Source organism: Camelus dromedarius, chromosome 25 (assembly GCF_036321535.1).
Source record: "Camelus dromedarius isolate mCamDro1 chromosome 25, mCamDro1.pat, whole genome shotgun sequence".
NCBI lineage: Eukaryota > Metazoa > Chordata > Mammalia > Artiodactyla > Camelidae > Camelus > Camelus dromedarius.
In genome coordinates, this window is record NC_087460.1 from 8,369,129 (window position 1) to 8,391,164 (window position 22,036).

At 47.9% G+C, this 22,036-nt stretch overlaps 1 protein-coding gene across 1 annotated transcript in view; it reads right to left on the bottom strand.

The window, feature by feature from the left end:
• Positions 1-3,742: 3,742 nt before the first annotated feature.
• Positions 3,743-22,036, bottom strand: part of GRIN2B (glutamate ionotropic receptor NMDA type subunit 2B) — a 377,246-nt gene continuing 358,952 nt past the window's right edge. The window contains exons 11-14 of the mRNA XM_031444063.2: positions 15,298-15,458; positions 13,306-13,493; positions 10,547-10,785; positions 3,743-7,935 (exon numbers count right to left, since the gene is read on the bottom strand). Of these exons, the coding sequence (XP_031299923.1) occupies positions 6,079-7,935; positions 10,547-10,785; positions 13,306-13,493; positions 15,298-15,458 (2,445 nt within the window). The 3' untranslated portion in view covers positions 3,743-6,078. The remainder of the gene's footprint in view (positions 7,936-10,546; positions 10,786-13,305; positions 13,494-15,297; positions 15,459-22,036) is intronic.

Below are 22,036 nucleotides of genomic sequence, written 5' to 3' on the forward strand. Positions count from 1 at the left end.
CACCCCAGTCCCGAGGTGACGGGATTCTGCTGGTCCACTCTGCTTTCCACCCTCAGTTCTCATCAGGATTCCTCACCCTCAATAATCACACCAGCAATTCTGTTTGGAAGCACGGAACCGAGCCGGAAACTCACTGCAATGAGCTTGGAGACGGGTGCGAGTGGACACTCTGGCAGAGAAATGTGGGTGATTTCTAACTTTGCCTGCTTCTTCCCAGTACCGCTGTCCTAACCTATCACTCTTGGGGTAAAATTCTTTCTTATTGCTTCAGTATTGTAAATTAGAGGCCCCAAACGTGACTGATCTCTCCAGGGAGTGGAAAGAGAGCTGATTTTCATTTAAGGTTTTCTGGGGTATTTTTTTGCCATGAGAATAGATAGGACTCTGTATTTAGGTCACAGGACCCGGATGGCCCCTGTGTAATTGAGTCCCTGTGGCTGGAACGTGACGGAGGGGGATATATTCAGATGCCCTGTGATTTTCTTACAATACTGGAACCCCCAAACTAGAATGGAATCCTAGATCTAGATCATTTTTAGAAGTTCTCAGACTGACAAGCCTACTTTTTAGTGATGTCCCAAACATCTGATAGGTCCGAAAAAGAACTGCCCACTGGTTAAGTTGTACCTGGTAGACCAGTAGCTCCTTAACAGGTCGGGCGTGCAGACGCCCCTATAGAGGTAGGGAAGTGCAGAATACAGAACTACTTGGCTAAACTGGAACATTAATTGAACTGGGACAGAGAACAGATAATTACAGCATCTTTTTATTATCATAGCTTGATCTTTCGAGCTGTCTCCTCAGTAACCTGCAGTGGAGGAAAAACATCAGTCTTCCATTTTCTACAGAAGGAGTCAAAGTCCTTGACCTGCCCTACAAGGTACTGGTCTTAGAAAATCATGAACTACACACTTATGTGACGGTCTATTGAAAATAATTCCGAGCTAGGACTCCTATGTCACATGAGCCTTAAATAAATGTCGGAGAAGGACGAGATAGTTTAAGCGTCTTTAAACTCTAGAACCTGTATCTCTACACCTGTTCTGTTACTCTTAAGTGTTCCTTGCTCTCTCCCTCTTCTCCTGTATCTTTACTTCATTCCCAGGAAAAAAAATGAGAAGCCTAACATACACTAGGTGTTTAAATGTATAAATCCTTAATATGGCTTAAGATGGCACCCTTTCTGGGATTATTTTCATGTAAATGGCAGACGAGCAGCCCGGAGCTGAAGGCAAACATCTGCCCGGGAAGCCAGCGGTTGGAGTGGGGATGGGAATAAAAAGGGGAGGTCTACCCAGGAGAGCTCAGGTCACACCATGGACCGACCACATGCCACCTGTGAGGCCAGACCCATTCCAGTGTAACTGTCTGGCTGCTTCTCATCCATAAAGAGTTCCTTAGACCAGAAGGAGAGGTTCTTGACACTCAAGTGAAGAAAGGAATGCTCTGCCAAAGTACTCGGCAGGTACTGAGCACACATTTCCTCTATGGCTTTGGGCTCGGAGAGCACATTAAGGTATGGCCACGACACCTGGCAATGCCTGGCGCAGTCATCCACAGCCCTGCAGCTGCATCACTTACGGCGCACCTGGATCGCTCCTAGCCAAACACACACGCAGGGCGTCAAGCAGTGACGGGGTGTTTTTTTCTTTTTCTTTTTTAGAGAGATGGGAATTCAAAGAATGAAGGGAGTTCTGGAATAGCTATTGCCCAAACAATCGGGTTATTCTGTTCCTTAATCTTGAACAAAGTAAAAACCAAACAAAAAACAAAAGCAAAGAAACCCCAGTTCTTAAATGAGATGTGCAGGTGACCAGCACACTGCGTTTTGGGAACACAGTTTCTTCACCTCCCATGCAGAGAATTCATCCTCGGGCAACTCCTGATGGCCACGGAAGGCTGGGTGGGCAATGCTCGCTTAATTTTAAAGACGACTCCCATTTTATCACGTTACACATGCGTTTTGGCACTACTGACACCACCAACATTTAATGGAATCACTTGGGATTTTTTTCCCCCCAATCACAACATGGCTGTGGCCAGTCGAGGGGAACCCACATCAGGGACATTTCCCATGTTCTGGCTGAGGACACACAGGGACATACTCTGAAATGACAAGATCCACTGTACATGCATCACTCTGAAGGGAGTGCACACTCTTGACTCAGGCAAATTCAAGGGTCAGACTATCTGAGGTTGGTAGAAAGGCTGAGATTGCAGCATGGCCACCAAAAGGAGTGATTCGGGACCACACCCAGCAGCCCACTCCCACAGCTGAAGGGGACGATAGAGGACATGACAGATAGAAAGCGGGGAGTCTGAAGAAAAGTGGAACAGTCAGTGCTCCCAAGGGTCTTTGTGGAATAGACGGGGCTGATGGCTGAATTTATCCTCATGCATTTTCCCGCCTTGTTCTTTTAGAATGAAGTAACATCCAGAACTTGACATTGCTCAGCCTTTCTTTCTTTAAGCTTTCTCGAGCAGGCCATGACTATCTTATTTGGTCTCAATTCAAACATCTAGTTGAAGAGAAGTGACCAATTGGGGCCACAGAGGGGTTGAGAAAAATGAAATTATCCAGCTGACAGCTTTTGATGATGGGAGGATAGGAAAAAAAATGTAGTATCTTGGCTAAATGGATTTGGAAATTTCCTCCTGTGGTAAAGAGAGAGAGAGAGAGAGGCTGCTGCCCTTCACAAAGCCAAGAGTCCAGTGAAAGAGATTCTATTTGTCTGGTTAACCCAAGGTCAGGTTATGAATACCTGGCTTGAGGCAAATAGCACCTTCCTGATGGCAGAAGCGAGGACAAGGCAAATACAAGGTCACTACTGGCACCCTCCCTCCCTGACTCGCCCTTCCGTCTCTAAGACCAGTTTCTGTGAACTTTCTAAGAGAATCATCTGGCCACTGAGTTTTGAGCAGATCTGGTGCTCTTTTCTGGAAAAGCATGCAAATTTGCAAGACATGTAGCCAGTGCTACCTCCCGGTAACCTGGTATCACATGCTTCAAAAAGGGAGACAGTGAATTCTCTGGGTGTGCTTGTGGTGCTGATTGCAAAGGAGGGGAGGGGGTCAGGGAGACAGGGTGGGAGCTCAGGTACAAGGGAAAAAGAGACACGTGACTGAGATGCTGGTTAAACATCAGAGGAAGCTGAGGGGAGATTTCTCAAGACTGAGCTTCCTGAAACCTCTTAGCCACATCAAGAGTGAGAGAAAGGATGATTTGACTTCAATTCTGGTTTAAGCCCTTTGGGGAACCTTTCCTACCCTAGATGCTGACAGGGAAATATGGCGCCACCAGTTTGACTTTGCACAGATGCTGGTGACCTGTGGTCCGCTCTGGAAGACCGGAGCTGGGCTGGGGTTTGCGTGGAGCCAAAGGGGACCCGATGCCAAGCCCAGGCTGATGGGCATGAATATGTCTCACAGGCCAGTGAGGAGACTGGTGAGGCGGGAGGCACGGACACATACTTTCCCTGACTTGGTCACCACAGTGGCCTCCGTTCCCTTTCATTTCTCTCCAGACACCCTGCAGCCAAAGCCATACGAAATGGTTCCCCCGAATGGAAAATGAAAACCCAGAACCGAAACGCTTCTTCCCCCTTCATTCCCATCCCCACCCCACTCCCTCCAGCCCAACACCCTGAATACTCACAAGAGAACACTGTATCTATACAAAATCAATTAGAAAACAAAATATTTACATGAAATAAACACCAGCTTGATTTCTGTCACCGGCGGAGATGACAGCGCCCCCTTTGTTCTAGATTGCTGTTCGCTAGGTTAGTTGGTTTGGTTTTTATTTGAAAGGGGTGAGGTAAGAGGAGGAGTGAGGGGAGGAGCCCCTGACCCGCAAGAGTCAGGGTGAAGAATGTTCTATGGCCCTTCGCCTTCTTCCTCCTGGAGACTCATGCCCACTGTCCTCGCTCTCAGTCATTCCTTGAATCTAAGGTAAAGCACTCCGTGCTCCTCTCTCCAGATCTGGGAGAGGTTCAGCCCCTTGCCCCCAGGTTCATTCTAGAAAGAAAACAAAACTTTACAAGGCCTTCGGTTGGCTGGAAAATTAAAAATACTGAGGTAAAAATCAAGGAGGAGGGCAGGGGCGGCAGTCAGGGGGAGGGTGAGGGAGGGCAGTGCGTCGGGGCGGGGTGACTCGAAGAAACATGGCAGCTTCCTTTCAGAGGAGGATGAGCACCTTTCTGGTTTATGTGTCCCGTGTGCAACATGGAGGTCCTGCAGTTAGGCTTCCAAACCGACCCTTTGGCTCTTTGGCTGCCACCCTGGGTGAGGGGAGGATGGCGGAGCAGTGGATCTGACCCACAGAACACGCCTACCCCACGTTTCAGGACTGGCAGTGACAAATATTCATCACCCTTCTCAAGTTTCCAACTTTTAGTGAAGGGGGCGTCGCGTCTGCCAGTACCCTCATCCCTGGAGTTCTGTATGTGTGTGTGTGTGTGTGTGTGTGTGTATATATATATATATATAAATATATTTATTCATGAATGATACAATCTGGGAGGGAAAGGAGGTGTAAGGAGGCTTTGCAGGAAGGTGGAGGGGCTTCTACAGAGAGTGTCCACACTGGGTTCAAGGTCACCTTCTCAGGGAGCCAGACCCAATGGGGTAGTGGGGGAACTCCCTCCCTGCCTCCCTTTCCCTTTCCCTTTCCAAGCCTCTTCCCCTCCCTCCACACTTCCTGAGCGGTACTCATGGAACAAGCTCACTCCTCCTCACTGTCTGTTCCATATCGACCATGACCAGTTTGGGGGAGACAAGCCTGCTCTCCCAGCTCCAGGTTAAGTAAGAAGGGATCAAAGCACTAAAAACATCCCCCTCTCTCACTTACCCCACCACAGACGACCCCCCTATCCTTCAAAGCCTTGCTTAGCTCCTCCCCCATCAGTGGCCAGCCAAGGGTCTAAGAAGCTCAAAGGAGCCCTACAGAATCTTCTGCTCCCACGTGTGGGCCAAGGAATCATGGCTGCTTTCATTTCCCTTTAGCCTTCCTGAAAAGTTCTTGGCCAAAACTGGTTGAAAGGATTGGCAACTGGGAAGGAATTATTGTTGTACCTTGCTTCAGTAGGGTTGTCACCCACGCTTTTGTTTAGACCTCGGCAACTTCTCCAGCAAGAACTTCCATTCTCCTCATGCAGGAAGGGTGAAGGGGAGAGACAGCCTAAATTCTGGTAACACAGACCATCTCTGTTTGTATATAAGCCAAAATCAGCACGTTGCTAATGGATATTGAAAGAAACAGCATTATGAGTCAAGGGTGCCTTCTCCACATGACTTGGCCCCCGACTCGGCCCCCGACTCCAGGTGTGTATGTACCTCACGTGCGTGCAAGTGTACACGGACACAAATGCACACACAATCCCTTTTCCCTCGCCTCCAATGCACCCGGTAACACTGCTGTGGTGTACTTTTCACCGTCAGTCAATGACTTTCACTCTAATGCACCACCACTAAGTCTCGAGGAGTTGAAGCAAACATCTTTTTGGCTTATATATAAACACACATGGCCGCCCACCCTCTGCCTGGCGCAGGATCCCCAAACAGACGCCATCTCAGCAACGAGAATTTAGCAAAAGCCTCTTTTCATTCTCAAGCGGTATGCTAAATGATCTTATTTGGATGCTTCTGCTTTCTCACCTAAACATAAAGATCAGTTTGGGAAAAGCTATCCTGCGCTCCTGTGGCCTCCTTCCGCTTCTCCACGCTGCACTCGAAGTGGGTGGCAGAGTCCTTCCGCGCCAGGGGAAGCTCGCGTGCGGCCACTTCTCCACTTTGCCCTCGCCCGCCCAGCGAGCCCTCCGCATCCTCTGGCGGGAACTGGGAAGGGGAATGATGGACAGACGGGGAGGGAGGAGGGGACCGGAAAGGGAGCAGAGGTGGTGCTGGACACCCGGGTCGCCCTCAGAAGGAATCGGAACTCCAGGATCCCATAACGAAATTAAAACGACAAGAAAGGAGCCAATGGGAACCAAGTGCACCCCCGTCACCCTCCGTGACATGCGCACCACACGCCCACAGCCCGACCCTCCCGTACCCACCTTCGCCTCTCTCTTCCCTCACTCAGACATCAGACTCAATACTAGAAAGTTTCTCATACACATGCCCATTGCTGGAGCCATTGAAAGCCCTGGGGTTTTTGTTGTTAGGCACACAGGGGTTGGACTGGTTCCCTATACAGATGTCTTTCTGGAAACGGCCTGGCACAGCCCCGTGCAGGGCCGAGACCACCGGCTTGTTGGTGACCAGGGCACGGAAGTCCGGCCTGGCCTTCGGCGCCCCCGCCACCGTGGGCTGCCTGAAGAAGTAGGATTTGCTGCCGTGGAGCAAGCACTGGTCGTCCCCGAAAGTGGGGATGAAAGGGTTCTGCGTGACCCGGTCGGGGTAGAGCGACTTGCTGAGCATGTAGCCGCCGCTGGGGTTGCTGTGGTGGGGGTGTCCCGCCGCGGGCGCCGCCGCCTTGCCGTTGCCAAACGAGCTCTCGCCGGCTGGCATCTCAAACATGTGGGCGTAGGGGCTCCCGTCCAGGAAGCGGCCCTTGTCTTTCAGGCTGACGCTGCGCGGGGCCAGGGCGGCCTCCTCCTTCTGCAGGTCCACGAAGGTGTCGTAGGAGTGCTGCCGCCGCAGCTTGTTCCGGGTCTTCTTCTGGGCCTTGGAGTTGGTCGGGCTCTGCGGGTACTTGCCGGCGGGGGCGCCCGACGTCACGGCCGCCGGCGCGGCCGGCTGGTCCAGCTCCTGCAGGGAGTTGTCCTCGCTGATGTCGTATAGGTTGCCCGCCTTCTTGCACGCCTCGCAGCGGATGCACGCCTGCCGGCCCGAGTTCTGCCCCGCCACCGTCGCCGAGTAGTTGTGCAGCTTGGAGGGGCAGCTGCGGCAGAAGTTGCCCCCGGAGCGCTCCTCCCAGTCCACGTTGGTCAGGTTCTTCTCCCAGGGCGCCGGGACCCCGCCGACCACGCCGTGCTTGTCGCCCGTCCCGTGTTTGAGGTGCGACCTGTTGGTGCAGGGCCCGCCGCCGCCCACCGAGTCGCGCTTGAAGTCGTCGCCGCGCTCCTTGTAGATGTCGGTCAGGTCCACGTGCTCCCAGTGCGGCGAGTTCTCCTTGGGGCGGAACTGGTCCAGGTAGAAGTCCCGGAGCCCCTCCTTGTCGCGGAAGTAGCGCTTGTGGTCGGGGGAGCGGGGCGGCCGGCGGCGGTAGGCCAGCTCGATCTCGTCGAACTCGCGGCGGGACTTGGCCGAGGCCGGCCGCTTCTTCAGGCTGTCCTTGTACTGCTGCTTCCGCCTCTTGGCCGCGTTGCCCTCGATGTTCCCGTAGGTGACCGTGTGCGTGGAGATGTCGGACACGTCGGAGCGGATCAGGTCGTCGTGGCCGCCGTAGCGGTCGCTCTTGAAGGAGAACTTGCCGTACAGGTCGCCCAGCTGGCTGTGCTTGGAGGCGGGGAGGCCGATGTCCAGGGGCTTCTTGCTGACGGGCCGCGGCTGCGTGGAGAAGGGCGGGTTGTCGCAGTCGTAGAGGCCGTCGATGGAGCTGGCGCTGCCGATGCTGTGGGGCCGGTGGTGGTGGTGGTAGTGGTCCTGGTACACGTTGCTGTCCTTCAGCTGCAGGTTGCCGAAGGTCCTCTCCACCTCACTGATGTAGTCGCTGAAGAGGTTCTCCTCGCAGGGCGGGTTGTTGTAGGACTTGCAGTCGGAGTGAGTGAAGCTGCGGCGGTGCTCGGAGATGTCGTAGACGGACGACTCGCGGCGGATGAAGTCCAGGGCGCTCTGCGGGGAGCCGTTCACGCCCGACAGGTTGGCCATGTTCTTGGCCGTGCGGAGCAGACGCAGGATGTTGGAGTGTGTGTTGTTCATGGTGGCGGTGGGGGAATTCATCACAGATTGGCGCTCCTCGATGGCCACGCCGTGGATGCAGCTGTAGATACCCTGGAGAGCGGAAGGGACGGGTTAGGTCTCCAGCCAGGCCAAAGCGACCATGAGAGCACCGCCCCACCCCTACCCCCCACCACTAACTGCCTAAGTGGAGGGGAAAAGTCGGGGAAAACATGAAAAGGATGATCTTATACACTCACAGAAACATGTGGCCAGACGCATGCCGGCTTTACCCCCTGCATTTAGCAAGTCCCACACCATGAGCCAGCGCCCAGCTACCCGAGAAGGGGCAAGGCTAGACTAAGTGACCTGAACAGATGGATTGGAATCGCAAGACACGGCATTCTTGCCCTAACTCTGCCACTGACTTGCATTGATTTTCCTTTCTATGCCGACTTTTTTGCATCTATTTTTTAAATTGAAGTACAGTTGATTTAAAATGTTGTGTTAGTTTCTGGTGTAGATTCAAAAGTCAGTGATTCAATTAAACATACACATACTTTTTCACATTCTTTTTCATTATAGGTTATTATCAGATATTGAATGTAGTTCCCTGTGCGATACAGTAGGGCCTTGTTGTTTATCTATTTAATACACAGTAGTAAGTATCTGCTCATCCCAAACACCTAATTTATTCTTCCTTCCCTTTCCCTTTGGTAACCGTAAGTTTGTTTTCTACATCTGTCTCTTTGTTTTGTAAATAAGTTCATTTGTATCATTTTTTTAAAGCATCTTAAAAATGAAAGCAAAAAATATGGTTAGCCTCCTGGAAATCAACAGCCATGCTCTGCAGATGTGGGGCAGTTCTGCCCTGCCCGACCCCCTGGTCCGGCAGGAAAGCGCTGGGGAGCCTAGGAGCTCACAACTACCACTCGTCTCCAGCTCTGACAAACTTTGAGCAGCTTTCGGGATTTTGGTCATCAAATCACAGCTGAACAATTCTCTGTTTGAGCCAAGCCTGAACTGACTTCACAGAGAGAATTGGGAAGGCCCCAGGTCAGAGAAGGGTTTTTCTCCTGCTGTGCCCTACACCTTGAGAGGGAAGACCTGGGACTGATATCAAGTGCTAAACAGGAAGAAAGAATTCCCTTGCTGAATTCTCTCGTTTATTCTCAGTTTAGCTCCTGGTTTCCTCCTTATACTTTCTCACTCACTTACTCTTATCATAAATAATTAATATCTTAACAAATCAGTATTGATCGAGAACTTCCTGTGTGCACCTCCTGGTATAGAGCCTTGAAGAGCACCATCCAGCAGAGGGAAGGGGTTGGGCTCAAGTCTATACCCATATCTTGCTCCCTGCCTTGAAAGGTGGACACATTTGGAACTGTCCTCCCTGGCAAGGGAAGGTATTTGGAGACGAAGTTCTTTGAACCGTGTCTTTAAGACAAGGAGGAATTAATTTGGAAAGGGGCTCTCCGGTTAGAGGGGGAGAGGAGGAGAGAAGATCTGATAGCAGCTACGTGGGAAAGGATGGTTTGGATGAGATGAGCCTCACTGTTGAGAGATCTTTGAGAAGAGGTTACTCTTCTTTCTTTCTCAGGCCTCCTTTCTAACCCTTCTTGATTATGGCAGAGAGAAAATGCATTTTCCCTCTACAGACCCACTGGTGATGCCACGGGGCTGTGCATGGGATTTCCATTCCAGGCCACCAGCTCCCCTTGCTGCTGCCATCACCCTCCCTGGGACCTTGGGAAGGGCCACATGGTGTGACAACGTGGCTCAGGGGCTGCAAGTTCCGTCCTCCTGCTCCCAGGTACCTGAATGGCCTGAATCAACTCACAGGCAGAGAGGGCATTTTTCTGTGTCTCTAATATACCATGGGAAAATGATCAAAAGATGGGATAATTTAATGAGTACTCCATTTTCTTACATAACTCCATTAGAGACAAAGTTGCTTATAACTGAAGCCTGGATCTCTATTCCAAAAGGACATCTAAGTTCACCTCTCATGAATGTGTCCTATCACTTTATTAACAAAATCTAAAGTAGTCTGCTTTTAAAAAAAAACAAAACAACTCTTCCCTGCGATCTTCTGTTCATACTCAAAACTGTGTTCTGAATCTCACTTTGGACCAGCCACGTAGAAGAGAACTAAATGAAGAATGACTTGAGTTATACTTTTGCTCCAATTAAGGAAGTTTTTGGAATGTAAATTTCTTACAGGTCAGGACTTCTTACTGCAGGTTCTGTTCAGTTCTTTAACTCCCCAAATTAACCCATGGTTAGAACATAGAGGGGAACAGTGAAACTACCAACAATATACCTTTGTATGTCAGAATAACAGAGAGACATTTCACAATTTAAATAGAAACGCAATTTTTAAAAAGGATTAAATGATTAATCCAGCCTATATGGAATTAATGGATGGTGATGAAAGGCATTTGGGAAAAGGCCAAATGTTTCATTTTGATGGATCTGCCAGTTCTTGTTGAGAACCAAATGCCCAAAAGCCCACATGGAAAGCTGTTTCTTGAAGGAAAAACAGCATCACCTATTTTTTCAGCCACTTGAAATTACGTTACCCAAGCCCCTGGGGAAGCGTACATGATGTGGTTCGGCAGCTTAAGGCTGGGGTGAGTGCCCTCCTGGGTCTCTCTGCCCTGCACAGCGCTAGGCTGAGCTGTCCTTCCCAAGCTCCGGGCACCTAAATCAGAGCACTTACTCTGCTGATGGAGAAGACCATGCCAGGCTTGCCGGAGCAGACGCCCATAAAGCAGTGCCGGAACTGCCAGTAGAAAAGGTGCTCGCAGATGAAGGTGATGAGGCTGAGGGCCATGGCCGCCCCCAGCATGTAGAAGACGCCCGCCATGTTGTCAATGTCCAGCTGGCTGCTCATCACCTCGTTCTTCTCATTGTGGCAGATCCCTGTGAGCCACAGAGCTTCCAGCTCCTCCATCTCCCCTGGGGCCGCGCCAGAAGAACAGGCAGAGAGAGGAGAGTGGGGAGGAGTAGAGAGAGAGAGGGCAAGCGCAGGGTTGCGGAAAAGAGAGAAAAACATGAGAGAGAAAGAGAAAAGGAGACATAAAGAAAGAAAACCAACAGAGAAAGTTAGTACTTTTATTAATACCATTATACAGTCATCTGTCAATATGTTCAACAAGTATTTGGTGAAGACGTAGTGCAGGTGCTACAGGTGATGCAAAGATGGGAGACATTACCTCTGTACCCCACTAGCTACCCAGTGTAAACTGGTGTATAAATGATCAGTATGACCAGCTATATGCAGGTAACAAGAGTTCGAATTGGGGAGAGTAATTTTGTAGAGGGGACGGCCAGTGGGTTTTCATGAAGGAGGTTGGACTTGGAGGTGGGCGTGGTGAATGGGTGAATTTTAATTTATATTGTATGAAAAGGCACTCCAGGCAACAGAAATAGCAAGTTCAAGGGGAAGAAGGTGGGAAAACCCAAGGCTTATTTGGGAAAGGCACACAGAACAATTCCAACAATGTCAGCAGCAAAAGGAGCTGAATAAAAAGGGTTGGTGCAAGACTGCTGAGAGTTTGAATATCAGACTAAGTGAGCACTTTGCACTTTATTTTGTAGACAGCAAGGAACAACATAACCAAACAGGTGATTCAGAAAATTGCTCTCAAAAATGGTGCAAAGTAGATTGGGGTGGGGGGTGTAGAGACAGAGATCAGCAGAGAGACTGACTGATTCCCTAGACCACTGAGACTCACGGATCTCTTGCTGTAGAGGAAAATATAAATATTCACAGGCAAAGGGAGTAAGCTTGAATAAAACGAAGCCACCAGATTTGGCCCTGCCTCCTTTTAACGCTGCTTAAGGAAGCTTTGTTTAATTCAAGTCATGCCAGGTGATAACCTTGATCCACTTCACTGGATACTGAGAATGAGAAAAGTAGAAATCTGGGACAAAAGGAAAATGAAACAAGCCACGTGCCTGAGAATGCATCTCATTTGAGAGAAGCAAAAGTCTGAAAATCTCATGAAGAAAACTGCCTGTTTCCATCATTTCAGTTTGGTTCTAAATGTGACCTTTGCACAAGCTGCCCGGAGCTCTGGCAACTTCTGCAAGTTGGCGCGACTGCTGCTATTCCGGGTGGACAGAGGTCCCCTTACTGCCTTTAAGTAATAGCGACATTACAGTGACAGAAGCTCTTACACCAGAATGGCTTGTTAGCCCTTCACCTATAACCCTCCTCTTTCCAGTGTTAGTCAAGTCACTTCTTACTCATTTCCTTGATCAAACTATGATTTTCCTAACTAGTGGCACCAGTGACGTCGCCCGGAGCCTGGCAGTCCGGCCGTGTCCCTCCACCTCTTATTTCATTCCTAAGAGCAAAGTCTCTGCAGAGGTGACTGAGAGAACCGCTGGGCTGATGGCCCATGGGGCCACAGGGAGTCCGGCTGCTCACCCAGAGCTGGATTAGCTTCTATGAGACTAACAGGAGGAGGAGGTATTTAGACAGTGAAGTGAGAAGGGGTGCAGAAGGCATGAGTAAGATGAACGAGGAGATGAGATTTTCTCAAAGCAAGCTGTCTGCTCAGTCTGCTGCCAGTCACCCTGGGGAGTGCCTCCCAGCATCTGTCTCTGAGGACCCTTGCCCTGCTCCCTACCTCTTCCAGCTGGAAGAGCAAGATGGGGGAAGGAAGACTGATCTCAGCCGCACGTGCATTTCTCTCCCTTTCTCGGGGCACGTCGAGAGCAGAGACCTTTCCAAAGATTGTTTGGAAAATCTAAAACCAGCCTCTTTTACACTGTCCCTGAAGACTGGATCATAGCTTGCAATCCTGAAACGTACCTCCCTGACCAGCTACTTTAATCCTCTTCCCCAAGTTTCATCCTGTTATGGGTTGAATTGTGACCCCTTCCCACTCCTATGTTGAAGTCCTAAGTCCCAGCACCTTGAAAGGTGACTTTATGTGGAAGTAGGGTAAACACAGGTGTAACCAGTTGGGACGAGGGCCCCTGGAGTAGGGTGGGCTCCTAATCCAACGTAACTGGCGTCCTTTCTAGGGGGGAAATCAGACAGAGACACGTCCCGAGGGGGCACACGCACACTAGGAGAAGGCCGTGTGAACACGAAGGCAGAGGGGGGTGACGAGTCTGCAGGGCGAGGAGTGCTAAGGAGGGCCAGCAAGCCGCCGTGAGCTGGGGGAGGCATGGAACGGATTCTCCCTCGAGGCCCTCAGAAGGAACCAGTGTCGACACTTTGATCTTGGACTTCTGGTCTCCAGAACTAGGAGACAAATTTCTGTTTACATTGCTTAGTTTGTGGCACTTTGTTATGGAAGCTTTAGGGAGCTAGTAAGTATCCCCCAGATTCCCTATGAAACTGTGAAATGCTTTTCCAGAAATGCTGGACATGCAGAGGTTAGAGGGATGGGGGAGGAAGGAGGCTTGGTGTTTTGGACTGGTCATCGCAAGGCCAGATGAGGTACTTTCCCTTTAACTCACCATCTCCAAAGAGCTGCAGGATAGCAAGGTCCACCTGGCGCTTCCACCCAGAATCCTTTTGGATGGCAATGCCATAACCCGTGGACGCAAAGACCTTCCCGCTGCCAATGGTCACCAGCTTGCAGCCTTCGTCTCTGCCCGCCATGTAGTTCAGCACTGCGGCATCGTAGATGAAGGCGTCCAGTTTCCTGTGCAAGACAGAGGCAAACCAACCAAGTCCAGTGGAGGAATTTTAGTACAAAACTACCTATGGGGCTGTTACTAGGAAGCTGCAGGCTTCCAGCAGAGAACGTGAATGTGGGGAGAACTGGTTCAAAGTAAGGCTCAAGTTGGAACTCAGCCAGGATCTAAAGCCTAAATCCCAGGCTGTTCTTTATGTGATTTCAGGTTGAAAGGAGGAGTTCTTTTCCTCCCACTGGGAATGATGAGAATGTAAGTTGGGCCTGAAGCCAACTCATAAGCTGTGTCTGAAAAGGAGAAGGAGTAAAAAGGAATCAATAAAAATAATAACAGAAATAATGAAAAGTAACCATCACAATGATGATAACAAATGGCATGGGTTTAGATAACATTTTTCATTTCTCAGTTCATGCCAGCCTGGAGTGGGGGTAAGTGTGGGTGTGTGTGTTGCACTGGATGTGCAATGCTATTTTTGTGGTCAGAAAAGCTTCAATATTCTTTTTTGCACAAGGAAAGAAATGAGTCTTCGTGGTGGTGGCAGCACAGGCTTCTCAACAGCAAATATGTGAAACTACAAGCCAATGTAACATATAGGAGAATTCAGATGTCTCAAGTTCCCAAACGTATGAGCATCTCATTTTACACACTGTGCTCTGCAAGGAAGGAATAGGCAGGAATAGGCAGGGAAAGTCAGGGAGGCAGAGGTCAGTATGTAAAACCAACACTGAAACACATCAAAGGTAGGGGAAGAAAATCAGATATATTTGTGTAGGTAATGCAGAGGTCTGCAAGAAAGAAAGGCAGGCACCCATCCCCTTTGCTTTTACAAGTGAAGTCAGCTTTGCTCCTCCTTAAGAAAAAAGAAGCCCTTCCTGGCATGTTAAGACACAGACCATTTCTCAAAAGGCTTGTGAGTGTCCTTCATAATAGCATACACCAAAAAGCCAAAGCTCTGATAGGACTGAGAACTGTGGTTGTACCAGGGGCCAGACTACCCAGAGTGATCCTACCCCCAAGCTCAACTCCCGTCTCCTGAAATCTGCTGTGACTTCGTGGTGATAAGACGGAGTCTAACAGCATTTAAGTAAACATGCATCTGGGTGACTCTTCCAGAACCAGAGCCACCAGGGGGTCTAAGTGCTGCTCGTTACCACACAGCACAGGAAATCAGCTACCAGACCTCACGGCTCCCAAATCCCAGCAACCATCAAGCTCATTGTCTGTCTGATTCCACAGCTGTGGCTGCTGAAGGCCAAATGAATGAAGGAACCAACGTGGCTCAGATGACACAAGCCAACATATTTGCGGTTCCTTTTAAAGGACAGATCCTTCCCAGAGTACCGAGCTGGAGAGAAGAATGCCAACAAAAGCCGGAACTGGAGATGGGTCAACACATTCTTACTGTGGCTGTTTAAAACCTTTTATCCATGTCATCATTTATTTCTGCCTTGTCCATGAGACACCAAAATCATCATTCTTAGCTTTTGGTCATCAGGTCTTTATTTCGTATGCAATGCATGAACCTGAGCCTTGAGTCTCCCCCTTGACTCTTGCATCTATTTCATGCTTGTTTCATGGTTGCATTAATATGTAACTTGTTAAAAATACACAGAAGTAAATAATAGCATAGGGCTCTTTGTGCACCGGCCTGAGTTATACTGCCAGGTTAAACCACCTGGACACCCCTTAAGAGCCAATGCAGTCGTCTTTGCTTTACCTTTGTATGCACCCAAGCATGGCACATCTGTTCCATGTGTGTTTAATAAGTGTGAGAAACACATCAAAGATTCTGAGCCCGGAAGCAGTTCTTACCCTGTTTTCAGGGAGAGCAATGCATCGTCCACACCCCTCTGGTTGAACTTTCCCATGTAGGCGTGCATCTCTGCGTAGTTATTGCGAATATTCCTCTCTGTGCTGCCATTGGGCACGGTGCCAAAGCGGAAAGGGGGTGAGAAGTCATTAGGTCTCTGGAACTGGAGACAGAGAGAGAGACACACACACAGAGGGAAAATGCTTCAGAAAATGCGAAGTGGTATTAAGTTAGCATTAGGGGATTTACAATGGAAGAGACCCAACAACAGTTCCTCAAATACATTAGCCCTCACTCAGGAGCGGTGACTGCTATCTAGAAGTCAACTCCAATTCAACTCAGTTTAACCCATACTGCCCAAAGCTTTCGATCTGCCCAACTCTGACTTGAATCTCTAACCCTTCTGTGTTCCATTTACACACACTGCACAAAACCAGCAACAATGGGAACGTGCTGTTAGCTGAACTGCAGTGGACTGGTTACCTTTATTTCTGATAATTGCATAATATCTGCTTCCAGGCCTCTTCACTGCACTATTAAGTCTACAGGACCTTAGTGAGGTAAGCTACATCGTACATCATTTGTTGGGTAGCAAATATGTTCTGCTAAGAAATTTTCTCTTGACCTTCCTTGATGTTTTAAAAGCCCATATTTATTCTACATGAGCTGTAGGATAAATTGTAAAATCAAATGCAATTTAAATTATGTTCCTTCTCTGGCTTAAGAACTGAGAGTGGGCCTCCAGTGTCTAGCATAAGAAAGTGAAATTTCTTGGATTTTTCACCCTTATGACATCAGCTTTATTTCTGGCTCTTGTCCTGCAATGAGAATGTCTGTATGTTGCTTCCTGAACAAATAATTTGTTCATTTGTATCTTCATGGCCTCAGATAGTCTGTCCTCTCAGCATGAACTCACCTTTCTCCCTGGGCCAATTTATGTCCTCACGTCAAATGTAACTCAAAGCAATTTCTTCAGGATGCCTTCTATGATTTCTTCCTTCCATCAAGTCTAACCACCAAGAGTGACCCATCAGTTCTTGGTGTTCTTGGCTTAGATCATTGCAATTAATACTACAAATTCAGTTACTTTCTAAAGGAGCTGGCTAAGTTCTAAGAGCTAGTCTCTGATTAGTCATTAAGCTCTAGGTTGAGACAGATGTGGATTGAAGGCCAGCTCTGCCGCTAACTACTCTGTGGCCCTGGGCAAGTAACATGAGCTCTCTGTGCACCACTTCCTCATATGTAATAAAGAGCTGATGATGTCTACTTTTCAACACTGATGTGTGTATTAAATGGTACGATGCACAGGAAGTGTGGGGCATAGCATTTTGCACACTAAGTGCTCAATAGACTCCTTATATTAAGTTCATGTCTATTGTCTGCATTCCCTAGTGATCTTCATACTCAACACATTTCTCATTCTATGAGAACAGCAATGATCAGATAGAATATGAGCACAGTATGTGGTCATATGTGCTATGCCTTGATATAGGAAAGATGCTGTAGGTATTTAAAGGCCACCTGGTTTCAATACTATACCATTTACTTTGGAGAGACATTTGAAAAATCTAACCTGCCAACTCAGGAATACTCTGAACCTCTGGAGTTGTCTGGGCTTAGAGCCATTCTGCTTTCTCCTTCCCTTGACCTGAGACACTCAAGAGCTTCTCAAAATATGGGGATTTCATGGACCACAAAATGTTGCAGCACCACAAACCAATAAAGGCTGTCTTCATTGCTCATAGTTAAAAGCAGGGTCATGCATGTGGTGTTAGGCAATTTGAGATACATCAAAAGACCACTACTTTATGGCTTACCATAGTGATTTTTGCCATAACGAGTTTTTGTTTAATTATTTTTAAAGGGGTTGTGATTTTTTTAGTGAATAAAGACACAACAAAAGAGTCAAAAGAATTTTAGAGTTAGAGGAAGCATTCGCAGTTAACTAGTCCAAACCTTTAATTTTACAAATGAAGACAGGACCCCAAAGGACAAGTAATTTGCTCAAGGTCACACAGTGGCTTGATGGCTAACATTATCAAGAATCAATGGCCTTAATTAATAGTACTCCTCACTGTCCCCAGCAGATGACAAGTTTAAAGTAAACAGGGGTAGGTTTTATTGGAAGAGACAGAATGCTATGCATCGAACTTACAGAACACATTATAACACTTCAGATGTTTTGAAAAAAAGGTATCCTCCACTCCCAATCACAAGTAGCAGTATAACGAAATAAGCTCCCTTAATCCATAACCCTGCATTTTGCTAGGATGGACAACTGACACTCACAGTGACCAAGGTACTCTTGGGCCCAACGTCCTTCCTGAAACATCAGTGAAAGTGGAAATCATGACCAGTACAAAGCTGGTATAAGTTTTTATACTCTATTTTTCTTGAAAATTGGCGATCCACGTATGGCAGATAACAACTGTTTCTGATTAACAAAACTGAACACGGTGCCCAGAGTGCCTCGCTTCCTGATGAGGCGAGATTATGGAACGTTTCTGTGCCACTCTTTATGAACTTTAAATTCTAAATTATCTTTAGAGTTCTAGCTGCTGTTTTATAGTTATATCCTTGTTTTATAACTACATTCTAATTGTTCATATTTAGATTTTATAGTTTCATAACTATATCCTTGTTTTATAACTATATTGTAATAAATAAAAACCAGAGAAATAATAAAGGACCCAGAATAGCCATGACAGTCTTGAGAAAGAAAAACAAAGTTGAAGGACTTGTACTGTCTGACTTTAAGCCTTATTATAAAACTGTAGTAGTCATGACAGTGGGACATTAGCAAAGAGAGAGTAAAGAGATCATGGGGACAGAATCGAGTGTCCCCAGTTGACCAACGCATTTATGGTGCAAAGGCAGTTCAGTGGAGATAGGACAGTCTTCAACAAATTGTGTCAGAACACTCAGATATCCATATGTAAAAAAAGAACTTCATTCCACACCTCAAAGATGCACAGAAATGAACACAAGGTAGATCATATACCTAAATAAAAATCTTAAAATTGTAACATTTCTGGGAGAAAATGTAAGAGAAAGCCTTTGTCACCTTGAGTTAGACAAAGGTTTCTTAGATACGATAGCAAAGCACAATACAGAAAAAAGGAGATAAATTGGATTTGATTAAAATTAAGAACTCTTTGAAAGACACAATTAAGAACTCTTTGAAAGACACAATTAAGATCATGAAAAGACAAGCCACCAGCAGGGTAAACAAATCTGAGAATAAATTAAAGCTATTAAAAAACCAAAGGAATTAAATAATAACATAGCAAGACTCTTAAATAGTTAAAGCATCTTCCGTAAGAAAACGGAGAACTCAGCCAACCCTAGAAGAACGGAGGGCACTGTCCTGTGGGAAGCACTGATTGTGGAGGCAGACAATTTGGATTTGAACTTCAGCTCTTTCTCTTGACCAACTGTGTGAATATGGGCAAGTTATCTAAATTCACGGAGCCCCATTTTCTGAAAGTAGTATTTTTAATTAATATTAAGATAATATCTAGGATTACTCAACACAGTATCTGGCACCCGGTTGAGTCTCAAAATGATTAACTCCTTCCACGAGGATGAAGTTCTAATATCTGAAACTGTCCTCTGTTAGACAATGTTCCCTAAGATGGAAAACTCTTGTTCCTTACACTTGGCCAGTCTGGGGACCGAAAAGGTGAGGGCATCACCCCAGAATCAGCCAAAGCAGAAGCAGAAGCGAGCCTGCCTTTTCCTTGGAAAATTCTTGTCCCAGCTTGATGAAGCTGAAATAAAACCTAGCTTTTAAAAAAACTGTCATTGGAATTTGAATTTTACCTAAAATTCATGGCCATAGAGAACTGTGTTTAGTGAAGCCTGCGAGGAAGAAGGAAAAGATAATCTTGCAAATATCACCTTGACGGTTCCAATAAATGCCCTGTGATAAAACCTGCCCCGAGCCGGGAGGCGTTACATGGCACTTGTTTAACCTGAATGGCAGTCAGTGCTCTCTGGGGTTGGGGGAAGGAAGAACATTTAGTACTGTCGAGAACTGGGGCCCCTAATACCCTTAGAACAGGGATGACCCTGAGAAACAGTATTTTTTTTAAATAATGGAAAAAAAAAAAAAACCAATACATGAAGGAGACCAGCACTGGATTAAAAAGATCCATCTGATCTTAAAATAGGGAATTTTATCTGACATTCCTTAGTTACCTTTGGTCATTATAGACCTTCCTCATCATCTTTTTCCAGAGTTATCCAGATGGGATTATAAAAAACCACAGATAGGAAAATAGAAACAAAGAAAGGAAGGAACTTTGAAGGTCAGACCCATTTCACAGATGAGGAAACTGAAACCCTGAAGAGACCAAGTAGGCTGTTCAAGGCCACGTGGTGTCGGAGGAGGATGAGCCAAGGCTTGACCCCTGGGAGCTGAGCCTTCCCACCGCGGCTCAGCATCAGCTGCCTGGTCCTCCTCCTGCTCCCCGGGGACAGAGCCACGCGCTGTAAGTGGGGCCGCCTGGAGGGAGTGCCCTTCCCGTCCTGGAATATCCCACGCTAACTCAGACTCCCCCTCGGGATCCTACATGGGCCTTCGGGCCATCACAGCAAGCCGCTCCTGCACAGGGCAAAACGGTGCCAGGATTTAAGAGAACTGTAATCTCACTTGATCCTCCTGGAGGGCCGTGGGGAAGCAGAATTGAGCCTTCAAAGCTGCTCAGATCATCACCTCAGCTCCTGTCTTAATGACCTCAAAGTGAATTGGTCTTAGCACCCAGGCAAGGAGCAGCGTGCGGGAGGCCAGGGGGAAAGGCCCTGCTCCCGCCTCCCCACGATGGGACCGGGGGGCCCTGGGGCTGTGCTGGCGGCGCCTTCCCAGTAGAGAGCCTCTCACATGGCCTGCTGCAGACAGAAAGGGAAAGGGGAAGACGCCGGGGAAGTGGGGATCTGGTCCATTTTACTTTATTTATTAAACAAATATATAAACGGATTCTGCTATGTGTAAGGAGTTATTAACTTATTGACAGAAGCCACTCATGTTCAACACCTATGTATGTGCTGGGACTAAGTTACATGATCTCCTTCAAGGATAATGGTTAAAATGCATCCATTCATCTGACGAATATTTGCTGAGCATCAATTAGTGCAGAGGACTGTACTGGGAACTGAAGATGCAACGATGAAGACGTTAATTTACACATGTCAGAAAGTCAGAGAGATAAACATTCAATTTTTCATTCCTTTACTTGTTCATTCATTCATTTGCTCATTCATTTATTGCTTCATTCATACAGACATCGGCACGTATTTATAGGCATCCATCACGTGTAAACTGATATTCCGGGTGTGAGGGATCAGTGTTATAGAAGAACCTGCCTTCAAGGAGTTCACATTGTAAAGAAGAGGGATGCAGATTATGAGCTGGGTTTTGTTTTTTGTTTTTTGTTTTTTTGTTTTTCTGTAGTGCCCTAATGTACAGTCACAATTTCTTTGCCAGTCCTTGCATAAGACGTGAGGTCTGCGATCCCCCCCACGATTCTGGCCTGGCCTTGTGACTTGCTTGACTAATAGGATGAGCAGAAGTAACATTCTGGGACTTGCGAGGCTAGGCTATAAGGAGACTTGCAGTTTCCACCTGGGCCTCGTCCAACCTCGCTCCCAGGGGAACAGTCCACTCTAAAAAGTCCTCCCACCTGCGGCCTCCATGTGCCTCTGCCTGCAGTCCCAGCTGAGCCTGGCCTGGCACCCACTCCAGCCAGGGCACCAGGCAACCCTGCCCACATATCTGACCCACAAACTAGAGAGATATAATGAAATGGCTCTCACTTTAAGCCACTAGGTGCTGGGGTAGGTAGCTGTGCAGCAAGTGATAACTGGCACATGGATGATTTCAAATAGTGAAAATGAAGGGCTCTGGGGAAATTGAAACAGCTATTATCTAGGATAAAGAGTGACTGGCAGGAGAACAAGTTTAGACCGGCTGTACTGAGAAGGCCTCTCTGAGAAGGTGGCACCTGAACAAATTGCTGGATGACGAGAAGGAACCTGGCAAAGATCAGGGGAACATTTATCAGGTCCAGGGAACAGCAAAGGCCTGCCAAGGAGGCAAACTTGGTGTGGCTGGGGGTGTGGGTGCAGTGTGCCCACGTGGCAGTGGAGCCAGGGGCAGAGGGCGGGGTCCTAAACAGCATTACGGACGCTGCAGCTTGGGGGTGAGGAGTTGAAGGAAGAGTTTCCTATTAGGATGAGTGGAGCAAAGGGGTTTCCAGATAGAGACAACAGTTTGTGCAAAGGCACAGGACAGTAAGAGCGGCTGGGCAGGACCGGCGAGCACGAGCAGTTGGTCACGGCCAGAGCCTGGCAGGTGCGGCTGTGCTAACTGGGGTAACAGGGCTGAGGAGGGAGGCAGGGCCCGGGTCACAGAGGGAGCTGAGTTCTGCACCAAGGAGTTCAGGGTTTATGCTCTAAGGGAAAAGAAAGAGCAGAGCCTCTGGAGCCAAATTGCCTGAGCTCAGATCCCAGCTCTGCCTCTTGAGAGCTGTGTGACCTGGAGCAACTCACTTAACTTCTCTGTGCCCCAGTTTCCACATTTGTACAATGGGGGCTTATAAGGATACCTACCTCACCAGGCTTCTTAGTATTCAACTAGTCAACCTGGGCAAGGTGTTAGCCAGTGCCTGGCACGTGTTACACACACCGTGCTAGGTGTTATTACTACCATTGTCATAACTGTTACTGTCATGATCATCATTA